Consider the following 21947-nt stretch of genomic DNA (forward strand, 5'->3'; position numbering starts at 1 on the left):
TTTAATGCTTTCTGTAAACAGCATCTTCATTTAATTTCTTTTCAGGGTTATTCCACTGCCATGGAAAAAGACTGAGATACAGAGCCACGCTTAAAATTCACACATTACTCAATTCATCAGATACTGAAATTAGTAGTATTAGTCATTCTGTTTGCCCGGTGTAAAATCGTGAACAAATCAGAAGCAAAGGAAAGGTCATGCTTTACTGAAGTACTTAATAACTGCTTTGATCCATGGAAGGAACTTGGACACCTGCGTGTAGACCCCATATTTGCCTTCCCTGGCACAGCCCTCCCCCCAGCTCACTATCCCAGTGATGAACCACGTGTCTTTGTACTGTGTGACATGGGGACCGCCACTGTCCCCCTGGCAGGCATCCTTGGCTACCCTGTCATAGCCAGCGCAGAACATGTTAGCGGAGATCAGGGCCTGACTGGACTCGATGCACATGTGCCTGTCTACGTAGGGCACAGTGAGCTTCTGGAGGATGGTGGACTGCCTGCCTCTCTCGTGAGTGCGCCCGAAGCCACTGATCTGGGCGTCGTTCTGCTTCATCAGGACCTTCTCGGCGAAATCTTTCTCCGGGAGGCAAGCCGGAATGATATACTTGGTGAATTTGATGGGCTCCTTCAGCTTGATGATGGCTATATCGTTGTCGTAGGTGTCCGTGACGTACTTATTGTGAATGATCACTTTCTCCACGGGATATGTTTCCTCACTGTCATCAGTCTTTTCTGTGTCATAGTCCCCTGAAATTTAGGGATATAAAAGTTTGAATTTATATGTAATTTACGGCATAAATATAAACGGTTGTTCTAGTGCTGTATATTTTATTATTAGCTAATACTTTTCAAAAATCAAAGTTCCCATGGAACCTTTTCTGAAGAAACAGTGAATATTTATTTTAAAGCATATTAGGTCTATTTTTCAATATGTTAAAAAAAGCTTTATGTTTTCATCATAATACATTTGGCTTAACATGCTGAGCTGAAGGCAAACAAATTCCATTTACACTGCATGAAGGGCTTAACACAAGTGAACTGTGTAACTCATTATTAACAATATAACTTGACTATTGGTCTAAAAAATATACTGACTGATTAAATATCCTTCACTCTGAAAGAGGAAAAATTAGATAAGGAGACACAAACATTTTATGCTATTGAATCCTCAAATATAATAAAAAAGACACATACCAAGCCTTACTGTAAATGACTTAGACTCTCTCATGCAATGTGCGGCTGATAATATAATATGTTCAGTCAGAATGGTCCCACCACAAAATCCTACTCCTTCCTCGTTTATTAAAAGAGCCTAAAAAAGTAAAGACAAAAAGAAAAATAACATGAAAGAGCAAATGACATACCAATGACTTACAATTTGCATCCAGGTAGTGTATTGTTGGTTCAGTCCCGTAAGCTTTATGTACTCTTCATAACTGATGTTTTATTTTTCTTTTTTTTTCTTAATTTCATTCAGTTGTCTGACTTACCCCTGGCTGAAAAACAAGTTCAACTATACACCTGGGACTGCAAATTTACAAGGCAACAACTGAAAAGGATGTTGTAGCATCTATCTCTGCCCCTTCGATATCCTGTTGTGAGTGCTCTCAGCCACTCCGCTTTCCCTGCTCCTTCTCTTCTGAAGCAGGACGGCCAGCACGGCCAAAAGCAGCGTGTGGAGAAACTAACACAGAGGTCAAAGCAAGACAAGGTGGAGAGTGACAGAAGGAGAAAACACCTGAGCTGCATGTCTTCAGATATGCCTATACAGCACGGCAGCATAACAAATGTGTATAAGCAGCTTGCAAATGCATGAGGAAAAATGGACTGCTGATTTCCTGATCATTATAGAAAGTATATATGTTATTTCTTTCAGTCCTGGTGTTCTTTATAGTCCACCTTCAAAAGATAGAAGAAAGCAATCTATCTGTGGCTTGGCTGCTGGAGTGTGCTCTGAAGAAATACAAGTAGTTTACAATGGCCTTGGAAGGTACCTTTTGTACAGGGTTCAGAATTTTTAACAGACAGCCTTGTAAAATGTTAGCTTCATTCGGAAGCTTTGCATTCACATCTTGCCAGTATTAAAATGATGGGTTTTTTTTTGCCTGACCTACTCACCTGCCAGGGACAGTGTCCAGGAGGACATTCGTTTCCATTGACTATCCTCGCATCTGAGTTGGCACTGCTTAATATCATGGGTTCTTCAAGATCAGGTGTGACCGTGCTGTTCAGAATCTCTGTATCATTGCCAAAGTCGGTATCTACTAAGGATGTCCTGGTCAGTGAAGTCTTCAGAACGCCACAAGGGAACTCTTCTGTAGTGGAAACAAAGCAGGAAAGTTGAATTTCATGACTGAACATTTAGGAGGACTTTCAAGTGAAAGCCACATGTTTGGTGTAGCAGCATGTAGCAAAGAGCCCCTGCAGTTCTGTTTACGAAATGACTAGTCATTTATTTCTTTTTCAGCGCCCCAGGTAACACTTGAGATTAAACAAAAACAATGAGACTCTGATCTCTGATCTCTTGATGTAACAATATTCTGAAGTTTCATACAGTAATGAGCTCCATACATCTTCACAATTGCATGTCAATAATCCCTGCTGAAAGAACAAATCATTCATCACATTAATTTCAGGAAAATACATATCAGAGACAGAAGCCACATTGGAACAGTAGCAGTTAGACCTACTGTGCATCAGTGTTTACTATCCTTTTATCATTTTCCAAATTCCCAGAATTAGACTTGTATGGTCTATTGTGCCAGTTGACAACAACTTTGATTTGGTAATAAACCGATTACTGCTGATGACAGACAGTTCTGGATTTGTGCTGCCACTTTCTTGCTCCATCTGCTCTCTCTGAAGTGCTCATTGATTAGCGTGATCAAGTCCGACATTATGAGAAGTTCTGCCTCTGCTCGCTGGCTCTTATCCCTCTAATAACAGCAAAAATTAGGGCCAGCAGCCATATCACCCTGCAACTCACAACTGGCAGCCCACTGGAATGGACTTTCTGCTCCTCAGTTTTACAGTGCTGTACCAGTGCCTCATAAATTGCTCAATTTTTTTGTATTAAAATTGCACTGGCGTGTAAAGTGATCCCAAATACGATATAGCTAGAGGTACTGTTTTTTAACAAGTATGGCGTGCGAGTTATCTGTCCTGTGTTGAAAATACCTACTGTCAGACAAGCACTTCTTCCTGTCTTCATCAAGGTAATAGCCCGTGGCACAGGAACACGTGACTTTGTCATCTACCACTTTGCAGAAGTGTTGGCAGCCCCCGTTGTTGTTTTCACAAAGCTTTGGAATCTCTGGGTGGGGGTCAGAAAAGATCACAGATCAGGGTCAGACTCCAGAATGATTAATGGTTCAGAGTTTATAATATGGTGTACTTGCCCACCTACCGATTTCACAGTTCTTCCCTTGAAAGGTAGTTTCACAGAGACAGCTGTAAGCTCCAATGCCATCCTTACATTTCCCACGATTGAGGCAGGGCTGAGATTTACAGGCATCGCCGTCTGGGGGAAAGGGGTTTGTGAGTTCTGAGATGATGACACGTGTGTGTGTGTGTGTGTGTGTGTGTGTGTGTGTGTGTGTGTGTGTGTGTGTAGACTGACACAGGCAATGTGAAAACAACTGCTGGTTGGAAACATGAAGCTGATTCCACGGAATGGTAGTGTCTTTTAACCCTCATCAATACGGTCCTTGGAAAATGACAAAGACTCTTAATTATTGCACAACACTTTGTCCCCCATCAAGTCAGCAAGTTCCTTACGAAGAAAAATACTTTCACTCTTCCTTGCTGAATATCACAAGTTGATTCTACTGATGTACCTAAATTGCCTTGAGGGTCTGCTGTCTGGACTGAATCTGAGTGTACAGTATTACTGGTTCCACACAGAGGATCACACTCTGCTAATTTACACTTCAGATTCTCATTCTCCTCCTGCTTGTACACCTCTCTGACCTTCTGCCATTGTGCTCTCTCAGCCCTGTGACACCATTTGATTTTATTCTGACTGGTCTTTGCAGGGCCATACAGGAAGCCATGTATTTCATTTCGTGTTTACTTTCTCTGTTGTTGTCTTCCTTCTTCCAAAGCGGAGGTACAGAGGAGGTTGCTAGCTGTCATAGCTGAGAGATTAGCCAACATCCCCTGCGAAGCCTGGTATCTATTAAGGATATCCAGGTCAGTGAGGTCCAGGTGCAGTATATCTCCATCCGTATGAGTCTGCAGCTGGACTCACTGAGCTTTAGCCTTTATTTGCTTTATTTTGCATTCAGAGGTTGAGACCGCCTTAAGACGGAATTCTTCACCACAGAATGTTTCAGTGCATTTTTTAGTTTATCACCTTCTATGTACTGTATGCTGTATATATTTGTTTGGGACAGGTCTTTAGTATATTTATTTTTGGAGCAAATGCATAATAAAAATCTCACAGAATTCAGAATTCTGAAGGAGTTACCCCTTCCAGGCTCTCCTTGAACGAGCACATTCCTGTCTAAACTGCCCTCAAGCCCAGCAGCGGTTTGATTAAGAGACAGCCTGTCCAGAGAATCTGAGGAATGGAGCCCCTGTTTAGATCATCAATCATCTACCAACACAAGGCAGAGAGGGAAATGAAGAGGCCCAGTTTTAGTCACATTTCCTTCTCTTACAAACCTTGGGGAGAACAAGGATGAGAATGATAAAATCCAATGGATATACTGGTTTTACTTAATTTTTAGAAACAACTTTAAATGATTTAGTACCATTGTGTGTTTAAAGAAGAAAAAACATTTCCTCCAATACGCTTTCCTACAATATATTGTTAATTCTCAGAAATGTCTGGCATTTGCTTATCTTTCTTTGATATATACATTTAAAATAACATGCAATACGTACAAAAAAAAACAACATAAACAAATAAGAGATTACTATTTTTAAAGGGTGGATACACCAGTCTGTATACAGTACTGCATGGACACAGGGACAGAATGCCACTGATTCTCACTACTTTCGCTCAATTAAAATGCAATATTTTAACATCCGCTAACTCACATAACGAATCAAGAGAGAAATATGAACCGCCCCACTTATTTACCAAGTTCAGGTGTGAGATCATAAACTACCACATACCACAACCCTGGAGATTCACATGTGACTGACGGTCTGTGTTCATTTCATCCACCTTGCCTGTGACCCGATGTATTTAATTTTTTTTAAAATAAAGCTTATGACACACACATGTTCATATCTGGGGTTCTTACCAAAATACACGTTCCAAAATTCATCCTAGGAAAAAAGAAAAAAAAACCCGTGTCACACGTACAGTAGGAAGAAAGCCCATCTTCTACCAGTTTATGGTGGCATTAATCAAGTGACAACCGTTCAAGCGGCCCTTTTCGCCCGTGTTGCGGTGGGGAGATGGCACAGAACTGTACTTGCCGTTCTTTCGGTGTTTTCAAACACTTCCCTCGCCTCCTCGTAGCTGCAGCGCTCTTCGTGACATTCTCTCTCTATGTTGCCCTGCCGAAACTCTTCGAAGGGAGTGTTCGCCCGGCGGCTCCTGCTGAAGACCTGGCTTGCCCTCGCTTTGTCCACAAACACTGAAAACACAGGCTATGTCCATTTACTATACTTTGATATTTCCCCTTTTCAGTCGAAAAAAGAAAACACTAGCCGTGGCAGTTAGGCACACTTCTTTGGCACACAGCCTACAATTGTATTTAGGTTTCAAATATTGATAAATACCTCTAGCATGGCTCACCTCAAACTACTTCTTTAAATATTTCCCCCCAAATGTCATCCCAGACTATGGTTACAAACTGTGAGCTGGGTTCTTCTACTAAGGTTCGTTTTTTTAAAAAAAACAAAAACATCCGAGGGAAAAAAAAACCGGCTGAACAAAATGAATTTTAAATATTAAAAAATGACAGATCTTGAGACAGTATAACGAAAGCCAACATACCCTCGGCTCCTACCGATGCCTGCGCAGCGAAGAAAAGGCAGATCTGCAAAAGCCGAGCCATTGCAGTTTAGCTAGGAATCGAGCCCTCCAGATTGAAGGCAGATGGCAGCAAAAAGTTCAAAGATCAGCATGACAGGGGAAACGAGAGAGGCCTAAAAACAGTGAAAACGCACAGGTCTCCACGTCAGGACCTATGATTTTGTTTTCTCCTACCAACGAAAAGAACACAGTGGGTCTGATTGCGCCATCGCTAACTCTTCTCGTTCTGCTTATCTGTGACCAGTACTGTATCTCGCAAAGAGGACTGTCCTGTTCCTCAGCAGGACAAGGTTAGCAGTTTGTTCTTACACCATGACATGCCGTTTCGTTTTCAAACTCTGCTGTCATTAGCGTTTATGTCGTGCTCGTTCATCTGATGTATAGTACTTTGCAGACAAACCCAGACCTACAGTACAATGTCAATTTTTCTTCTTTTCGTTGGATTCCTGCAGTCTGTGTAAGCGGTTTAAAGATAGACGAACTGAGCTGGGCAAGCTCTTTTCTTTTGAAATCAAATGTGTGTCTAAAAGCACACACACACAAGAAAAACACGATTTTTACTTCAGGGTTTTTTTCTTTCCTTTATGATATCCTAGTCTATTGGATTTCTAAAAAAAAGAGTATTTCTAATAAAAAAAATATTGACCGCATTGTACAAATACTGTATTAAGTAGATGGAATAAACAAAACATACTGTACCAAAGCTACACAGCAGCAAAAAATACTTTGGAAGCATTTTCTGAATTCAGAATAGTTTTGAATGGTTTTAGTAGTTTAATGGTTTTAATGGTTTCAGTGGTGATAGTTAAATTTTACTGTTCATGCTTGATTTCTTAATTGTGTGGGACTGTAGTTAAAAATGATTTTGTCAACAAATGTGGACAAAAGTTCAATGCTACCACACACTTTAAACTAGGGGAACATTAAGGTTTTATGAATTCCCTTGAAAAACCCTTTGGAGATGCGCACATTTTAGAGCAACTGCAAAAAGCTGACTGTCCGAACTCCGAGTCAGCCACAGTGCAATAACAGTTGTGTTTGTTCTGTGAGGGTCAGCGATTTCCTGTCAGTTAATCTCAGCTTCATGGAAAAGATCGTGTTTTCAGCAGTTGCTCACGGGAACAAGGAGATGTTAATGCCACACTGAAAAGCAAAAAGAAGGAAGAAACAACACAGTGTTTCAGCTGTGGAGCCTTCCTCTCACATCTTGGGGCCTCTTTTCTTTCTGCTTTCCAGTGTGGAACGAGCCTCTGCTGCTTCCTTTGTACCCCACAACGCTGATGAAGCCTCCCAGTTAAAAACCTTTTCGTAAAAGTGGTATGACAACAGGGAAAAACGCAAATCAAGAAATCCAGCAACACTGTGTTTTGAGGCCCGGGGCCTACTGAGTGAGCTCAGTACTCTTCTGTCCCTGCCTTCCTGTCTCGTGTTGCCATCGTATGGTGGGAAGCTGCTGAGATGTTTGCAGGAGATTCTTCCTCCCTGACAGGCAGTAGTCCCAAAGCCTCCTGTCAATGTTTCACTTCCTCCTGGCCTTGACGTGCTTCCTCTGCCTTCAGTATGTATCATATCTGAGACAGATAAAGGCCTTGCTTTGGGAGTTGGATATTTAGATGAGATAGCTGCTGCGACAAAGTGGATGTCCTCTGTTACATCACCCAGATTTGTGTTGTATCAGCTTGAAAAAGACACACGGCCTTCTGGCTGTATTTGAAAGATCTTTCAAGACAACTGCTTTTGAAACGGATTTGATTTCTTCTCTGTGTTGCGGTAACTCGGCAGCCGAACTGCCAGAAGGCAACGACACGAAACTGGCTGCATCTGTCAACACTGTGGGCCCATAAAAAGACCTACAAACAAGGCCTGTCTATTCAGACCGTCACAACCTGCTTAACAGTGAAACGCAAAATCTCAGGGTGCAATTGGGTGCAATCACTTTGAAAGGTAGTTATGCCAGCCAACTGGGAAGACAGAAGACAGTTTTGAGCAGACCAGAGAAACAAGTTTGAGAGAATCAGGAGTTTTCCACTGTTATCTGTGGGAGGTGTGACCTCTTACGGACTAACATCAAGGAATGGAAGGTATAATAACATCAGGGTGGTCCATCGACTCTCTAACGTCCTCGAAATAGGGACATTTTATGTCCAGATTTCCCCTGCTATGCAACCATTGAAGGGAGGTCTATTACAGTTGTCTATGTCTCAGCTCCATGGAACGCGACAGGAATCACAACTGACAGGCCTTGTTGTGAGAAATGTTCTCCATGGTGCAAGAAAGGCTTAATGAATTCTAGAGTCTTCCTGTGAATCTGAATTTGCCAGAGCTGGAGAGGGTCTTTATCTTCTGAGTGACGTAAGGGCCAGTCCCATTCTCTTGTAAACCTCAGTGAAGATCCTTTTGGTCCTTTTGAAAGTCTGAAGCCACCTTAAGAGGAGTGGAAAGTGCTTTTCAGCAAGTGGAAGGAGACAACCCAGGTGGCTTCTTGCACATCTATTCTCTGATGGATGAAAAGGTGAAAATTCTCTCTGTCATTCTCCAGGTTCAAAGCTGACTGATTGTTGTGAAGTGAAGCTGAGACCAGTGTCTACTACTGTACATGAGTGTCTTCATTAAGATGTTCTTCTAAATGTTCCAATGACTGCTAAGAACTTCTTTCTCCTTGATCAAATCTCGTGTCTTCTTAAGTCTCATTGAGATTGGTATTTGCATTCTTGGACATTAGATGGTTTTGATGACACTGAAAGTGCTGAGCATATTATGGATATTGGAGAGATACTTGATCTTTGTTAACATGTCTTTCCACTGTCTGTTTTTATAGATCTTCCTTTAAAAGCTTGCCTTGTCTTATCATGGTTTAGTTTGCTTGGAGTTGATGTCATTCTACCAAACACAGAAGGCCTTGAACTTGAACATCAACAGGAGGTTGATGAACCTGCAGATCTACCATTAAACCCGTTGTTTCCCGAGAGAGGATTTGATTGTGACTTTGCAGGTCTTGATGATAGTGGATTTGAGGGGACCAAGCACTGCTGATGTTTTCCTAGTGTTACTGGCTAGTATTTACTAAGCCCTCATTGAGTGTTTGAAGAGATTTTGTTTTATTTGGTCCTTGTGTCTTTGTTAAGTCAGTGGTCCATTCAGCAGCAACAAATGTTGTCATGAGCAATATATTGGAAAATCAGTGCTTCCTATCCCAGCAGTACTTCAGCAGTATAAGCAGCAACATAGGAACGTAAACAAAGCTAGAACTGACAAGAGACCCTTTCACCCATCTTGCTCATTTGCTTGGTAGAAGTCTTTGTATTCAGGATCTGAGTCGATACAAAATGTGCATTATTGCCTATCGACACGGCCAGTGGTTTAGTATTGTAACACAACAGGGATTCAGGCGGGCGCCCTTGCCGCATTAGGTCAACCCCCCACCATCAGGGGCTCGAACCCAGGACTCCCATGTCACTCAGCAGGGACCCAGCCTGGTGAGCCAAAGAGAAATCTCTCTACAGCCCAGGGGCTGTGGACCTGCTATCACAGGGAAGGGCGGCGACGTCAACACTCTGGTAAGCCGGCTCTTACACACCCTGATGGCCGTATGCGTGACAGTATTTTATCCATGGCCTGGAGCACAATACTCTGGGATATGTTCAGGGTGGGAGCCCTGTGACCTTGGATGGGACAGGAATGCCTCTGTTAATTGCTACATTACCAAGACATCGAGAGATTAATTGTCTCTGCACGTTTCACTTTTCAGCTGAAACGTCAGAGGCCTGAGCATTTGCTACAGGATTGACGATCATGGTGATCAGTGAAGAGTGTACAGTGTCTAGCAGGAAGGCATGGAGCGCCTGTGCAAATCATTTGACTGCAATGTCCTTAAATTCTGAACCAATATTAAATTACTCACTCACCAGTGTGAGGGGAAACTATACTTGCACTTTGAAATACTAACATTAACGGGACCAGAGGGATGGCTAAGTTTGTTCAGAAATAAAGTTATCCATGTTTTGTTTTCCTTTTTAGCACCTTGGCAACAATGTCTACATTTGGCTTACCAGTGCAGACTAAGATAAGAGATCACTTTATTGGCCCTATATAGTTTCTTGTATTAGGAATTTGTCTTTTCATATACCCCAGCTTGCTCTCCATGAGACACACAGACAGGGAGAGAAGTTTGGGGTCAGAGCACAGGGTCAGCCATTTATACAGTGCCCCTGGAGCAGCTGGGGTGAAGGGCCTTGCTCAGGAGCTCAACAGAGTAGGATTCCTCTGCCAGCCACAGGATTTGAACCAGCAACTCTCCAGCCACAGGGGCAGATCCTTAGCCACAGAGCCACTGCACCACTCCAGACTATAGTCAAGGGGGTGTGCTAATTCAGAACACTCTCATGTTCCATTCATCCCTTGGTCTGACAAGAGGAAGTGACAGCCTCCCTTAAGCAACACAGAATAAGTGAATGAGTTCTTACAGTCCTTTATAGAGTCACAGCAATTATGACGGAGTAACAGGTATGATTGTCTGTCTGTGTTAGAGCTGGGAAATAGGCCAGTTTGGCGAGCTTTTAAGGAATACATACTGTACAGTAGATGTCACTTCCACCCTGAAAAGTAGAAAGAAAGAGCGAAGCACACAACTTTACTTCTTCAAACACTTGAATATATGGAATTATTGCATTGTCTGCAACAGGCCTCTGGAGGAAATGTGAGGGGGAGGGAGGTTAATACTCACCTTAATTGAAAATGCCACATGCAATGTTTAAAGTACTGATACAGTTGTATTAAATCATGGCTTATGATTTCGGAGAAGAACGGATTATTAAAGGTTATTTTAAAAAAAGTCTCTATCCATCTGTGACACTAAAGTTAATCAAACAAATAATTGTTTGAACCATTTGCTTCTGCAAATGGTTAACTATAGTATAAACAGATATGTACAACCTTTGTGATTTCCAGTTCAGTTGTGAAATCCTGGTATAGTTTGCTTTTGCAGGAGTCGATAATCTCTACAACCCCAGAAGAAAGATCAGAAAACAGATTTTACAAACTGTGACTGCTGAAAAAAACTTTATTTGGCGACCTGTATAAACCAGTTAGAAAATTAGCTTGTATCTCTATGGAATCACAGAGGGAACAATCCCCATAACCAAACTACTGACTTTAATCTATATGTTAATCAGTTTTTCACTGTCTTCCTACAAAATTGTTTTACTGGTTTTGAAGAAATGTTTTGAGCTCAGATTTGGTTTTCTGGTAGTGTTGTTCCTATGTGTTGGTTTAGAACCCCTCCCCAGTGTTGCATATGTTCATTAGTAACATGTAATTAGGAATCAGTAGTTCATTAGGTTTTTATTACTGTAACTAGTCTGAGTAATGGTACAGCATGACCTAATCTAGCTGTAATGGATCAAATTTCCTGTATTTAATACATCCTTCATACCATTTATACAAAGGGTTTGATTAGTATAAAGTATCCTACATAATACATAGGTACACGTGAAGTCTAAAGAAATTAACAGAAAACAATTATAACAACATAACAGTGTTGGTTGTGAAAGTTACCTCTATGTGTTGGTAATATGTTCCTTGAAAATTCTCTTTAAAATAAATGCTGTGCTCTGGCATCAGTGTTTTAACAAGTTTCCTTCTTGTTTTCTTTACTGAACCTACATTGTACACAACTATGGGGGTCAACCTTATTTATTCACTTTAGAGTTTTGGAAATCGCCTCTTAAACATCTTAGACTAAAATATCTTGAAGGTCAAAAAGTTATTTCCTTCAACCTGTCTACATTACTCATTCCTTTAAGCCCTCAAATGATAGGTGTTGTGGATTTTGCACTGGATTATGTCTATCCTTTTGAAATAAGAAGACAGAAATCGCATGCCATATACAGTAGTTATACAGTAGTTTGTATCTTACACTCTTTACAATGTAAACTTTTTTATCCTTTTTATTGCTTCTGTACTGTATGTCTGCTTGCTTCTGACAGTAACCAATGTGATCATTTAGAGAGCTGAAGTGTGTAGGAATATCATACACCTACACCTACACCTACATCTACTGTATATGTATGGGAAACAGCAATGCTCCCCAAAGCATATTAAATGTTTTAAGAAGGAAGTGTTTTTGAAACAAATCTACAATTTCTTTTTGACCCTTTGTTTTCAGAAAATAAAGCAAAACTCGAGGTCTTTAGATTACAGTTGCAATGGGCTCTACAGATGACAGTAGCAGTGAGCTCTTCATTCAGATGACAGTAGCAGTGAGCTCTTCAGATGACAGTAGCAGTGAGCTCTTCAGATGACAGTAGCAGTGAGCTCTTCATTCAGATGACAGTAGCAGTGAGCTCTTCATTCAGATGACAGTAGCAGTGAGCTCTTCAGATGACAGTAGCAGTGAGCTCTTCATTCAGATGACAGTAGCAGTGAGCTCTTCAGATGACAGTAGCAGTGAGCTCTTCAGATGACAGTAGCAGTGAGCTCTTCATTCAGATGACAGTAGCAGTGAGCTCTTCAGATGACAGTAGCAGTGAGCTGTTCATTCAGATGACAGTAGCAGTGAGCTGTTCATTCAGATGACAGTAGCAGTGAGCTCTTCAGATGACAGTAGCAGTGAGCTGTTCATTCAGATGACAGTAGCAGTGAGCTCTTCATTCAGATGACAGTAGCAGTGAGCTCTTCAGATGACAGTAGCAGTGAGCTCTTCATTCAGATGACAGTAGCAGTGAGCTCTTCATTCAGATGACAGTAGCAGTGAGCTCTTCATTCAGATGACAGTAGCAGTGAGCTCTTCAGATGACAGTAGCAGTGAGCTCTTCAGATGACAGTAGCAGTGAGCTCTTCAGATGACAGTAGCATTGCCCTTGAGGCTTTGTGTGGCTGTGTTCTGCTGAATCCAGTCCAGGTAGTTGGACACCCTGGTGTAAATCCCATAGTAGCCAGGCCGTGCACAGCCCTTCCCCCAGCTGACGATGCCCGTCAGGAACCAGGTGTTCTTGTACCTGGTGACCAGGGGCCCCCCGCTGTCGCCCTTGCAGGAGTCCTGTTTGCCATCAAAGTAGCCGGCGCAGAACATGTTGTCGGTGATGTTGATCTTACTCTGCTCCCTGCAGTCCTGAGACCTCTGCCTGGGCACCTCCAGCATCTGGAGGACGGGAGAAATGGGGCCGTTCTCGCTCATCTGGCCCCAGCCGCTGACGGTGGAGAAGCGGATGGCCGCTAGATCCCGCTCGGAGAGCTCCTTCTGGGGCAGGCAGACGGGCACGGCGTAGGCGGAGTAGACGATGGGCTCCTGCAGCTTCAGCAGGGCGATGTCGTTGTCCGTGTTCTGTACCCTGTACTTCTTGTGCATGATGACCTTTGCCACCTGGATGGTCTGCTCTGTGCCCTCCTTCTTGTCAATGTTGTGTTCACCTTTTCATAAGACCAAGCAAAAAAACAAAACAGAAATGAGGGACTTTGCTAGAATTTCTAAAAAGAAGAGTCACTGGCCCTTGTTATAGAGTTCAATACATGCTGAGGGCCGCACTCTACCAGAGAGCAGCTGATGGTTGTGCCAGAAGCGCCTGTTCTGTTTTCATGCAATACCTGTGACAACTTTGAGATACGCCGCCTTCAGCTTCTCCAGGCAGTGAGAGGCAGTGATGACCCAGTATGGTGTCAGTATCACTCCTCCGCAGAATGGTTTCTTATTATATTCCAAGAGCACCTGGAACAGAGAGTAAAGCCTCTTTTTTATACAATGGTGTTTTTTGTTAAAACCTAAGTGCAAAATAAAAAAAAATATATACCTTCTGTTTCTTCAATGCTCCACTTTAATTTTTTCCCTTTTAATTCTTCCTCATGTAAAAATACCAAATGTCATTTGTGCCTGCCTTTTGTTACAACACCCGTGTGTTTTGAAGAACATGAAAGAGTTATTCCAAAGCAAGCTGGATCGAGCCCTTCTCTTGCTTTCTCATGAAAGGCTCCAGAGCACCTACAGCAGAGTACTGAATGGAGGACTACTAACATACAAGGTCACAGAAGCCCCAGGGTTCACTAATTCTAACAAGCCAATGATACTTAAATAGACCTACATCCATAGGGCTGCTGCTGACAGAGCTCTAGGAACTCTGTGTAGATTCTGCATGCTCTTCCTGTGTTTGCATGGGTTTTCTTTGGATGTTCCTGTTTCCTCTCTACTTCCAAAAACACATTGGCTGGGTTAACTGTGTGCTTCTGTGTGCATGCCCTACAACGGACTGACCTCTCTGCAGAGTCTGATCCCCCCCCGTTCCTCATGCTTCCAGAATTAGGCTCCAAGTTGACGTGACCAAACGGGCAAGATGATCAGGATAGCCTCATCTGATCTGTAACTTTTCTTAATGTTTTTAAAATATATATATATATTGTAACGCAACGGGGGCTCAGGCGGGCGCCCTTGCCGCATCAGGTCGGCCCCATCCCGACTGAGGCTCGAACCCGGGACTCCCGCATCTCTCTGCAGCGACCCAGCCCCGTGAGCTAAAGAGAGATCTCTCTGCAGCCCAGTAGCTGTAGTCCTGCTATCACAGGGAAGGGCGGTGACGTCACCTGCTCTGGTACGCCGGCTCTTACACAGTGCCTGTCGGCCGTAAGCGTTACAATATATTTTAAAATATATTTTTACGACTTTTATCTGGAACACGTGGCATTCTGCTAATGATGAGTAAGGTTCGTGCAGGGCCGGTTTTCTATACCTGCCAAGGACAATGGCCTTTAGGACATTCTGTTCCACCAACAATCCTGCCACGTGAGTCACTAGACTTGTCCGTCTTTGCAGACTGGTCCTCCTTTAGAATGGGGATTTTACCACAGGGGTACAGATCTGTGTGGCAGAGAAGGAAAGGCACATGGAGCCGTGACTCCGATATGATCTCTGAGTTATAAAAACAAGTTTGAATGTACTGCAGAAAATATCCACAATTTATTATAAATATCCCCAGCATTGTATCTATCCAGTTAACTAAACACATTCACCAAACTGGACCTAGCATAGAAATGAAATTAATTTAATAATGCAATCAACTCATTGCATCTTTGCAAGGCAGTGACTGTTTTTTGCTGACGTGAAGAAGATTCTTTATCCTTGAGGTTTCGTTTGATTTGTATCCCATATCCTTTATCCCCGCGGTGTTGGATAATTCAAGTCTTACACAGCAGGTGGGTGTTTTGACCCTCTTTTGAAAAAAAAAACTGAATTAATTGCAGTATCTCTCTAAAACAACTCCCCTGCCTAAAGCAAAAAAACAGCTGAGAGTTTAAAATGTGCTGGTCTACAGTCTTGAACCAGTGCACTACACCATTCACGTCAACAATCATCTCTGTCTGTCTAGGTTTATTACGGGTTTTTCTTTCATAGTCCAGTTGTCAAAAGGGCTCTGTACCCACCCTGGGGCTCGCACGTCTCTCCGTCCTCGCCGAGAGCGTAGCCCTGCGCACACTCACAGCTCCTCTGGCCCCCGGTGTCCTTACAGAAGTGCTCACACCCTCCGTTCAGGTAAAGACATTTGAGGGTGTCTTCAATTGCTATGGAGATGGAAGACAGGGCAGAGAGCTGGGGAGATACAGCTGTGGGTTCTTGTCGGTTCCCTGTCCTATTTAGGGCCATCAGAGAAACAAAAAAAAACTGTTTCCTAGTATGTCATTCCATTTCTTCCAGGATAGATGGTTTTTAGTGCAAACCCTTGAGACAGCAACAGGACGTGTGGGCCTAGTGTCAACTCTTACCTACTGTATTTCCACAGGTGTGCGCAGATTTCTAAATGTAGTCAAACCTGCTGTCTGTCTGCCTCCATCTACTGTACTCTCATTGGCAGAAAAGTCCAGGCCACAGACAGATGGAATTTAACTCCTGAATACCTGATTTTGGTTATTATCACATCGCATGTACCCGTTGAAATGTTTAGGGATTATATTGAAACTGTGACTGTGGATAGATGAGTTTATATGACATGTGACAGAGACTGGAGTCCTGAAAAAAATGACTCTTGAGCACTGACCCAGTGTGTGGACCATGTCTGGCTATTGGCAAAGAGAAACAGGTTTACAAACGGTGCCTGGAGATCAAGGCTGAATCAATGCAGGGGCAGCACTCAAAATCTCTATCCCCAAAGACATGCCACACCAAGGACTCAGTTGGCCAGATTTTGGCCAGCATTTTCTGGGATTCAAAAGGGGTTCTGCTAATAAGTTAAATATCTAAAATATTATTGACCAATTTCAATCTGTCCTGGAGACATAGCTACATGAATTCGTTTGTGAAAAGGGCAGACAGAGGGTATTGACACACGGTGCTCCCTTTGGCACTATAATGTGTTAGTTTCCAAGCACAGAGATGCACATAATTCACCACTGTCAGTGTGCAGGTGATTCATCAGCTCTGTAGCTCAGACTTGGGCCTGGGTATTGTGTGTTTTTTTACATGCATAGTTTGTGTTAAAGGAGAAGTTTGAAGGATTCTTTAATGGGAAAATGGCAGTTGAGAGGCGAGGAAAGTCAAGTGTATGACTGTGGAAGGTGCTTACCTTACTTTAAGTTGAGAAACTACTGTTATCTTGTTTCTCGATTCCTAAGTTACAAAACAATCTTTTGAATGTCCCTTACGAGCATATATTTTATGTGTGCATAGGAACAAGTAAAGGCTAATTCCAAACTGAAAAGTCGAAAGAGAAAACACAAAATTTCAGCTGAACAAAAAGAAATCAGAGTGCATAAGTGTTAAAACTCAGATGTGAAACGAAGAAATTCGCCAGTACAAGCATTTTGATATATTGTATCAGAGTCTTAGGTTTTGGGGATCCTTAACATGTGCTTATACAACCTAATGCTCATTCAAGCTTATTCACATGAACAAGTATCAGCTGGGTGCCTCCAGTATGTGCTTTGCACTTTTCCCTTTTTTAAAAAACACATTGCAGAGGGATATTATGACCCAATCACCTTTATCCTGAAAAAAACCCAGGAGCAGGCAGGGGTGAGTTTACCTTCTTCGCAATTCCTCCCATCGAAGCCTTCAGGACAGAAGCAAGTGTATGTATCTTGAGAATTCACACAGGTTCCGTTGTTCTGACATGGATTTGATTCACAGCGCTGTTCAACTGTCAGAATTCGAGGAAACATAAAGAACATAAAGAGTCTGAGAACCTGGACAATTCTTCATGACGTCAGCAAATAACATGCACACAAACATCCACTCACAAAGTTTGAAACTCGAAAGTAGTTTTCAACCTATAATTCCATCACCATCTTCCTTTTAATTTTTGCTTTCCAAGTCATTGGATTATTTCCCCTTCAAAACTGTTAAGTGCTTTTGGACACTAGTGGGGGCTTTGCATGACCTGTAGATAAATATCGCCATCCTGCAGGCATAGCTACCCAAACAAGAGGCAGTACAGATGTACTGCCATCAATGAAAGGCATGAGTGACCCTAAAACACTCAATCACTTCGTTTGACATTCGTGTTGGCTCGGGGAACCCATTCATCTAGTTCATTTCACTTGCCTTACGTCATTACTTACCATTGTAGTTTGTCCAAAACTCATTCTGTGGAAACAAACAAAGAGTTTTAATTCCATTAAACGGATAAGAAATGCGATCAACAACTGCTGATCACTTATTGACCGAGGGTATCACTAACCAGCGTAGACACGGTTCCTAAGGCTAAACAGTTTTTCCTGAGCAGAATTCTCCTCACAGGCTCAGATGCTTCATCTCAGGTGATTTTCAGAAAGGGTCAAATGGAGCAGAGGCCTTTCAGCAAAACTAGTTCGGCTTTTACTCACCAGAAGAGGTAATGCTATGAAATGAATGTGCAAAATGAGTTTTTTCCTTGGGAAACAGAACATTAACTCCCTTTTTCACCCGTCAGAAAGTCACCCCTCATTCATTTATTTCCTTTTTTTAAAATGATATAATGTTAGCATGCCCAAAGGGGTTGAGCAGCCAGTTGACCTTGGACCTTTCTTCTCCTTACGAAGGAGTTTGTGGTTCCTCTCCTCCGTTGTCTTCTGGTCTTTTATGTTCTGTATTCACAACATGTATGGTTACTTGCATTGTTAAGCGCCTTGGAGCCACCTTGTTGTGAAAGGCGCTATATAAAAAGAAATTGGATTGAATTAAAAGTGCCAGGAAAAAAGGCCCTGTTAGAAAGCAGCAGGCGTGTAATGACAGCAATCCAAACAGCTGTTCAGTTTTTAAGGCCGTATCAGTGGTGTCCTGTGCAAGGTCATGCCTAACAGCTGGAGGGAACTGTGTAACTACGAGCTTTAATAATAATAATAATAATAATAATAATAATAATAATAATAATAATTATTATTATTATTCCTTACACTTATATAGCGCTTTTCTGGACACTCCACTCAAAGCTCTTTCCAGTGTGCAGCCCCACCTGGATGATGCGACGGCAGCCATAGTGCACCAGTACTCTCACCACACACCAGCTCTCAGTGTGGAGGAGAGCAGAGTGATGAAGGCAGTTCAGAGATGGGGATTATTAGGAGGCCATGATTGGTTAGGGCCAATGGGAAATTTGGCCAGGACACCGGGGTTACACCCCTACTCTTTTCGAGAAACGCTCTGGGATTTTTAATGACCACAGAGAGTAAGGACCTCGGTTTTACATCTCATCCGAAGGGCGGCTTTCCCTCTGCTTAGTTCTCCTGATGTGCTGGCGGGACATGAGGCCAGCCAAGCAGAGGGAAACCTCTCGGTGACATGGAGTATGCATCCCGCATGAAAATCCATATTTCAGAACCCGGCCCAGTACTCACGGATACCCACCCCATCACACTTTGCACCTGCAGCCGTGTCTTACCGTGGCCTCGTCGTGCTCGTACACCTCTCTGGCCTCCTCGTAGGAGCACTTCTCTTCCATGCACTCCCGCTCCAGGTTCCCCATCTTCAGCTCCTCGAGCCAGCCCTCGTTGGCCCGCGGGCGCCGCCGCAGGACGCCGTGAGCCTCGTCTCTGCTCACGAGCACCGCAGAGGGAACTGTGCAGGCGGGAGGGGACACATCTGAGGCGCGCCAGCTAAACGGGGAGGGACTGCCGTCCCAGCGCTAAGCCGCACAACAAGAGGAGGAATTGCTGTCCATGGGGCCTGGCCACAGCTTAATTAAAACAACCAGAAGCACTGCTCCACTTCTAACACACAGTCTCGAACCTCACTAGGATAACACCACCTCAACGTTTACTTATTACATTTTCTAGCTGTGGAAAATAAGGTAGTGTTGTTAATTCAGTGTTGAAAACGATTTCATGTTTCAGGCGTTGATGATTATGACATACAGTAGGCAAACACACTGGCACTTGAGAGCAGCTGCAGTAATGCACTAGATTGGGAAGCAGGAAACTTGGCTCTGGTTGTAACTGCCTTGATATTATTATGAGTCCATCCACCCGGGTTTGGTAACTGCTCAGTCCCATACAGGGTCACGGTAAGCCCGAGCCTCACCTGTCGAACAATGGCATTCAAGGCACCAAGGCATGATGGGACACTAATTCACTGCAGAGCACACGCATTCAGCCACTCTCACACACACAATTAATGATTCATGGAGGACAATCAGCCTAGACACCACATTTTTGGATAGTAGGTGCTAACTAAAGCAGAGGGTGAAAGATGGCCCCCATGCTAATGGAAAAACATTCAAGCTCCACACGTAAGGCATCGCAGGGCAGAATCAAATCCAGGAGCCAAGAGCTGTGAGGCAGCAGGTCCAATGGGTCACACCAACTTGCCATCTGAGATGGGTATCATCCACTGACTCTATGCTTAATACAAATTTAAAGTATTTAAAAATGGGGATCTGACGAACACATAGCAAGTCAGTCACATAGCAAGTCATAGCAATACACTTAGTTCTCGTTATTATTGCAGTAGCATCTACAGTATTAAATTGTGAGGCAACATGACCGGAATTCTGTTTCGTAACTTGGAACTGGCCTGGCTCTTTCTGAAATTCTGGCTTTGTAAATTGTCCACCGTTTCAAGCTGATTACTTTTTTTGTGGATACACTGTTCCATCAAACTAAAACCACTTTACTCTTCATTCACTCTCAAGAAACCGCAGTTTCATCATAATGCCACTTTGTCTCTCCCTGGCATTGAGTTAAGTAATGATTCTTGATTTGCAGTTATATTTTTCTCTTTTCATTTTGTCTGAAGAGAAGGCAGGTGAAACACATAACGAAAACCAGTTTTCCAACAGCATGCTAAAAAACCTACAGTACAAATAATATTCTAACTACGGTAGTACTTCACAGAACTATAGCCTCTCTTCTTTAATGAGGCACTTCTTTAAAAAAGCAAACATATTTTTTGTGAAGATTACCTCAAGAAACAAATACATTCATAATTAATAAACATTAATGTAAGCTGTGAAGTTAATATTAATCATTTTAAAAACAAGGTAAAGGCAACAACATGGAATTTATTAATTCAGTCATTTAAATCAAAGGAAAGGCTGAAATATAAGCGCGTTTAAAGCCAATATTTTAATTAGAGTGAAGTTCTAAAAAATGTACACCTTTGTGACAAATGAGGCTTCAATATCTCACTGTCTTCTGAACAATTCAGCCTATGAGTACTGTAAATGTTAGGGAACCAGTAATAGGTTTATTCCATGCTGAAAAAAAAGAAGAAATAAAACACAACGTTTCGGCCGTGGAGCCTTCTTCAGCTGTGTGACACTTCTTCAGGTGTGAGCAAGAAGGCTCCACGGCCGAAACGTTGCGTTTTCTTTCTTCTTTTTTTCAGCATGCAATAAACCTACAGTATTACTTGCCTCTTTGCAGCCTACGCATGCTGACGCAGCTCCCCACCTGAACTACTGTAAATGTTAGTGCAGCCAGCAGTTATACAGTACAACATCATCACAATGCTGTTCAGAGCACTCCCTTGTTGTCAGCATTTCTTCCAAAGTGAGAGCTTTCAATGGCTAAACTATTGAACGGTCCCCCAAGATACCAATAAGCCATACCTGTTGCCGAAAAAGAGCAGAGAACGGCTGAGACAAGGCAGAGGAGTTGGAACAGCATGCTGAATCGTTTGCTTCTGAATGCCAGACTCTCCTCAGATGTCCAAAATTCTTCTGCCACTGCTGGTTTCATGCACTGCCATCGCTGCTGTCCCCTGCCACAGCACTGTGCTTGCTAAGCAAGATAAAGGGAGCACAGGCTGCAAATCTTTTTTTTTTCAATCCTTTATTTAACCGGCAAAGTCAGTTGAGAGCAGATTTGCATGAACAGTGAAGATCTTTTTTATATATATATACACAGCAGCATGTGAAGTACCTGCATCAAGCTAAGTACAGCAGGTTCTTGTCTGGGACTCCCGATCGCAAGATCCTCAGAGCTCTAAGTGCTGCATGACTCCGCCTCAGCCTGTCTCCTGTGCCAGTGAAAGGCCCCCCTCTCTCACTAGCATTCTGACTACATAACCACAGTACTGACGTCGTGCCTGGACTGGTTTGCACTGCCACATAATTAGTGTAACAGAGAGTTTACATGTAGTATCAGACCTTTTTGTAGAGTAATATAAAGAGGTGGAAAAAAAAGATCTTACAGGCTATGTAAGCCTGACTAAACCATTTTCAAAGTACAGAATTAGTCTGAAGCCTCAGTGCAGAGTACAACAGGGAATACAATTCCAGAGCAGAAATGTCTGTTGTGAGGCAAGCAAAGCAGTCTGAATGAAGAGAGGCCTCTGTGAGGCTCCTTAGTTGTATAGTGTTTATATGGTCAAAACAGGAAGTATAGAGGAGATCAACAAAACAGTTGATGAAGAGATAAGATATTCCTGCTTTTCCAGAATACAACTTTTTTTCTTGAATTTGAAACAATGTTTTTGTTTATATAGAAATGAAATGTAAATGTTACTATTGCATTGATGGTCCACATTCTTTTCTTTGTTTTATAGTGTACATTATCCATTA

At 42.6% G+C, this 21947-nt stretch overlaps 2 protein-coding genes across 2 annotated transcripts; both read right to left on the bottom strand.

Moving 5' to 3' along the window:
- On the bottom strand, window positions 1-6232 carry f10 (coagulation factor X). Its single transcript, XM_088647631.1, has 8 exons — window positions 5956-6232; window positions 5433-5593; window positions 5255-5279; window positions 3409-3522; window positions 3184-3315; window positions 2121-2317; window positions 1197-1314; window positions 1-749 (listed from the first exon to the last, which is right to left on the bottom strand). Exons 1-8 carry the CDS (start codon window positions 6014-6016, stop codon window positions 196-198), a joined length of 1362 nt encoding a protein of 453 aa, XP_088503757.1. The 5' UTR covers window positions 6017-6232; the 3' UTR covers window positions 1-195.
- A 4803-nt stretch (window positions 6233-11035) lies between these two features.
- LOC148675793 (coagulation factor VII-like) lies at window positions 11036-21502 on the bottom strand. The gene is made up of 9 exons (XM_088647617.1): window positions 21307-21502; window positions 20994-21165; window positions 18828-19003; window positions 17530-17554; window positions 16995-17108; window positions 15400-15537; window positions 14709-14836; window positions 13576-13696; window positions 11036-13401 (listed from the first exon to the last, which is right to left on the bottom strand). The coding sequence occupies exons 1-9, from the start codon at window positions 21310-21312 to the stop codon at window positions 12830-12832; spliced, it is 1452 nt and encodes a 483-aa protein (XP_088503743.1). The 5' UTR covers window positions 21313-21502; the 3' UTR covers window positions 11036-12829.
- Window positions 21503-21947: the final 445 nt, after the last annotated feature.

Source organism: Lepisosteus platostomus, chromosome 2 (assembly GCF_059453375.1).
Source record: "Lepisosteus platostomus isolate fLepPlt1 chromosome 2, fLepPlt1.hap1, whole genome shotgun sequence".
Lineage (NCBI taxonomy): Eukaryota > Metazoa > Chordata > Actinopteri > Semionotiformes > Lepisosteidae > Lepisosteus > Lepisosteus platostomus.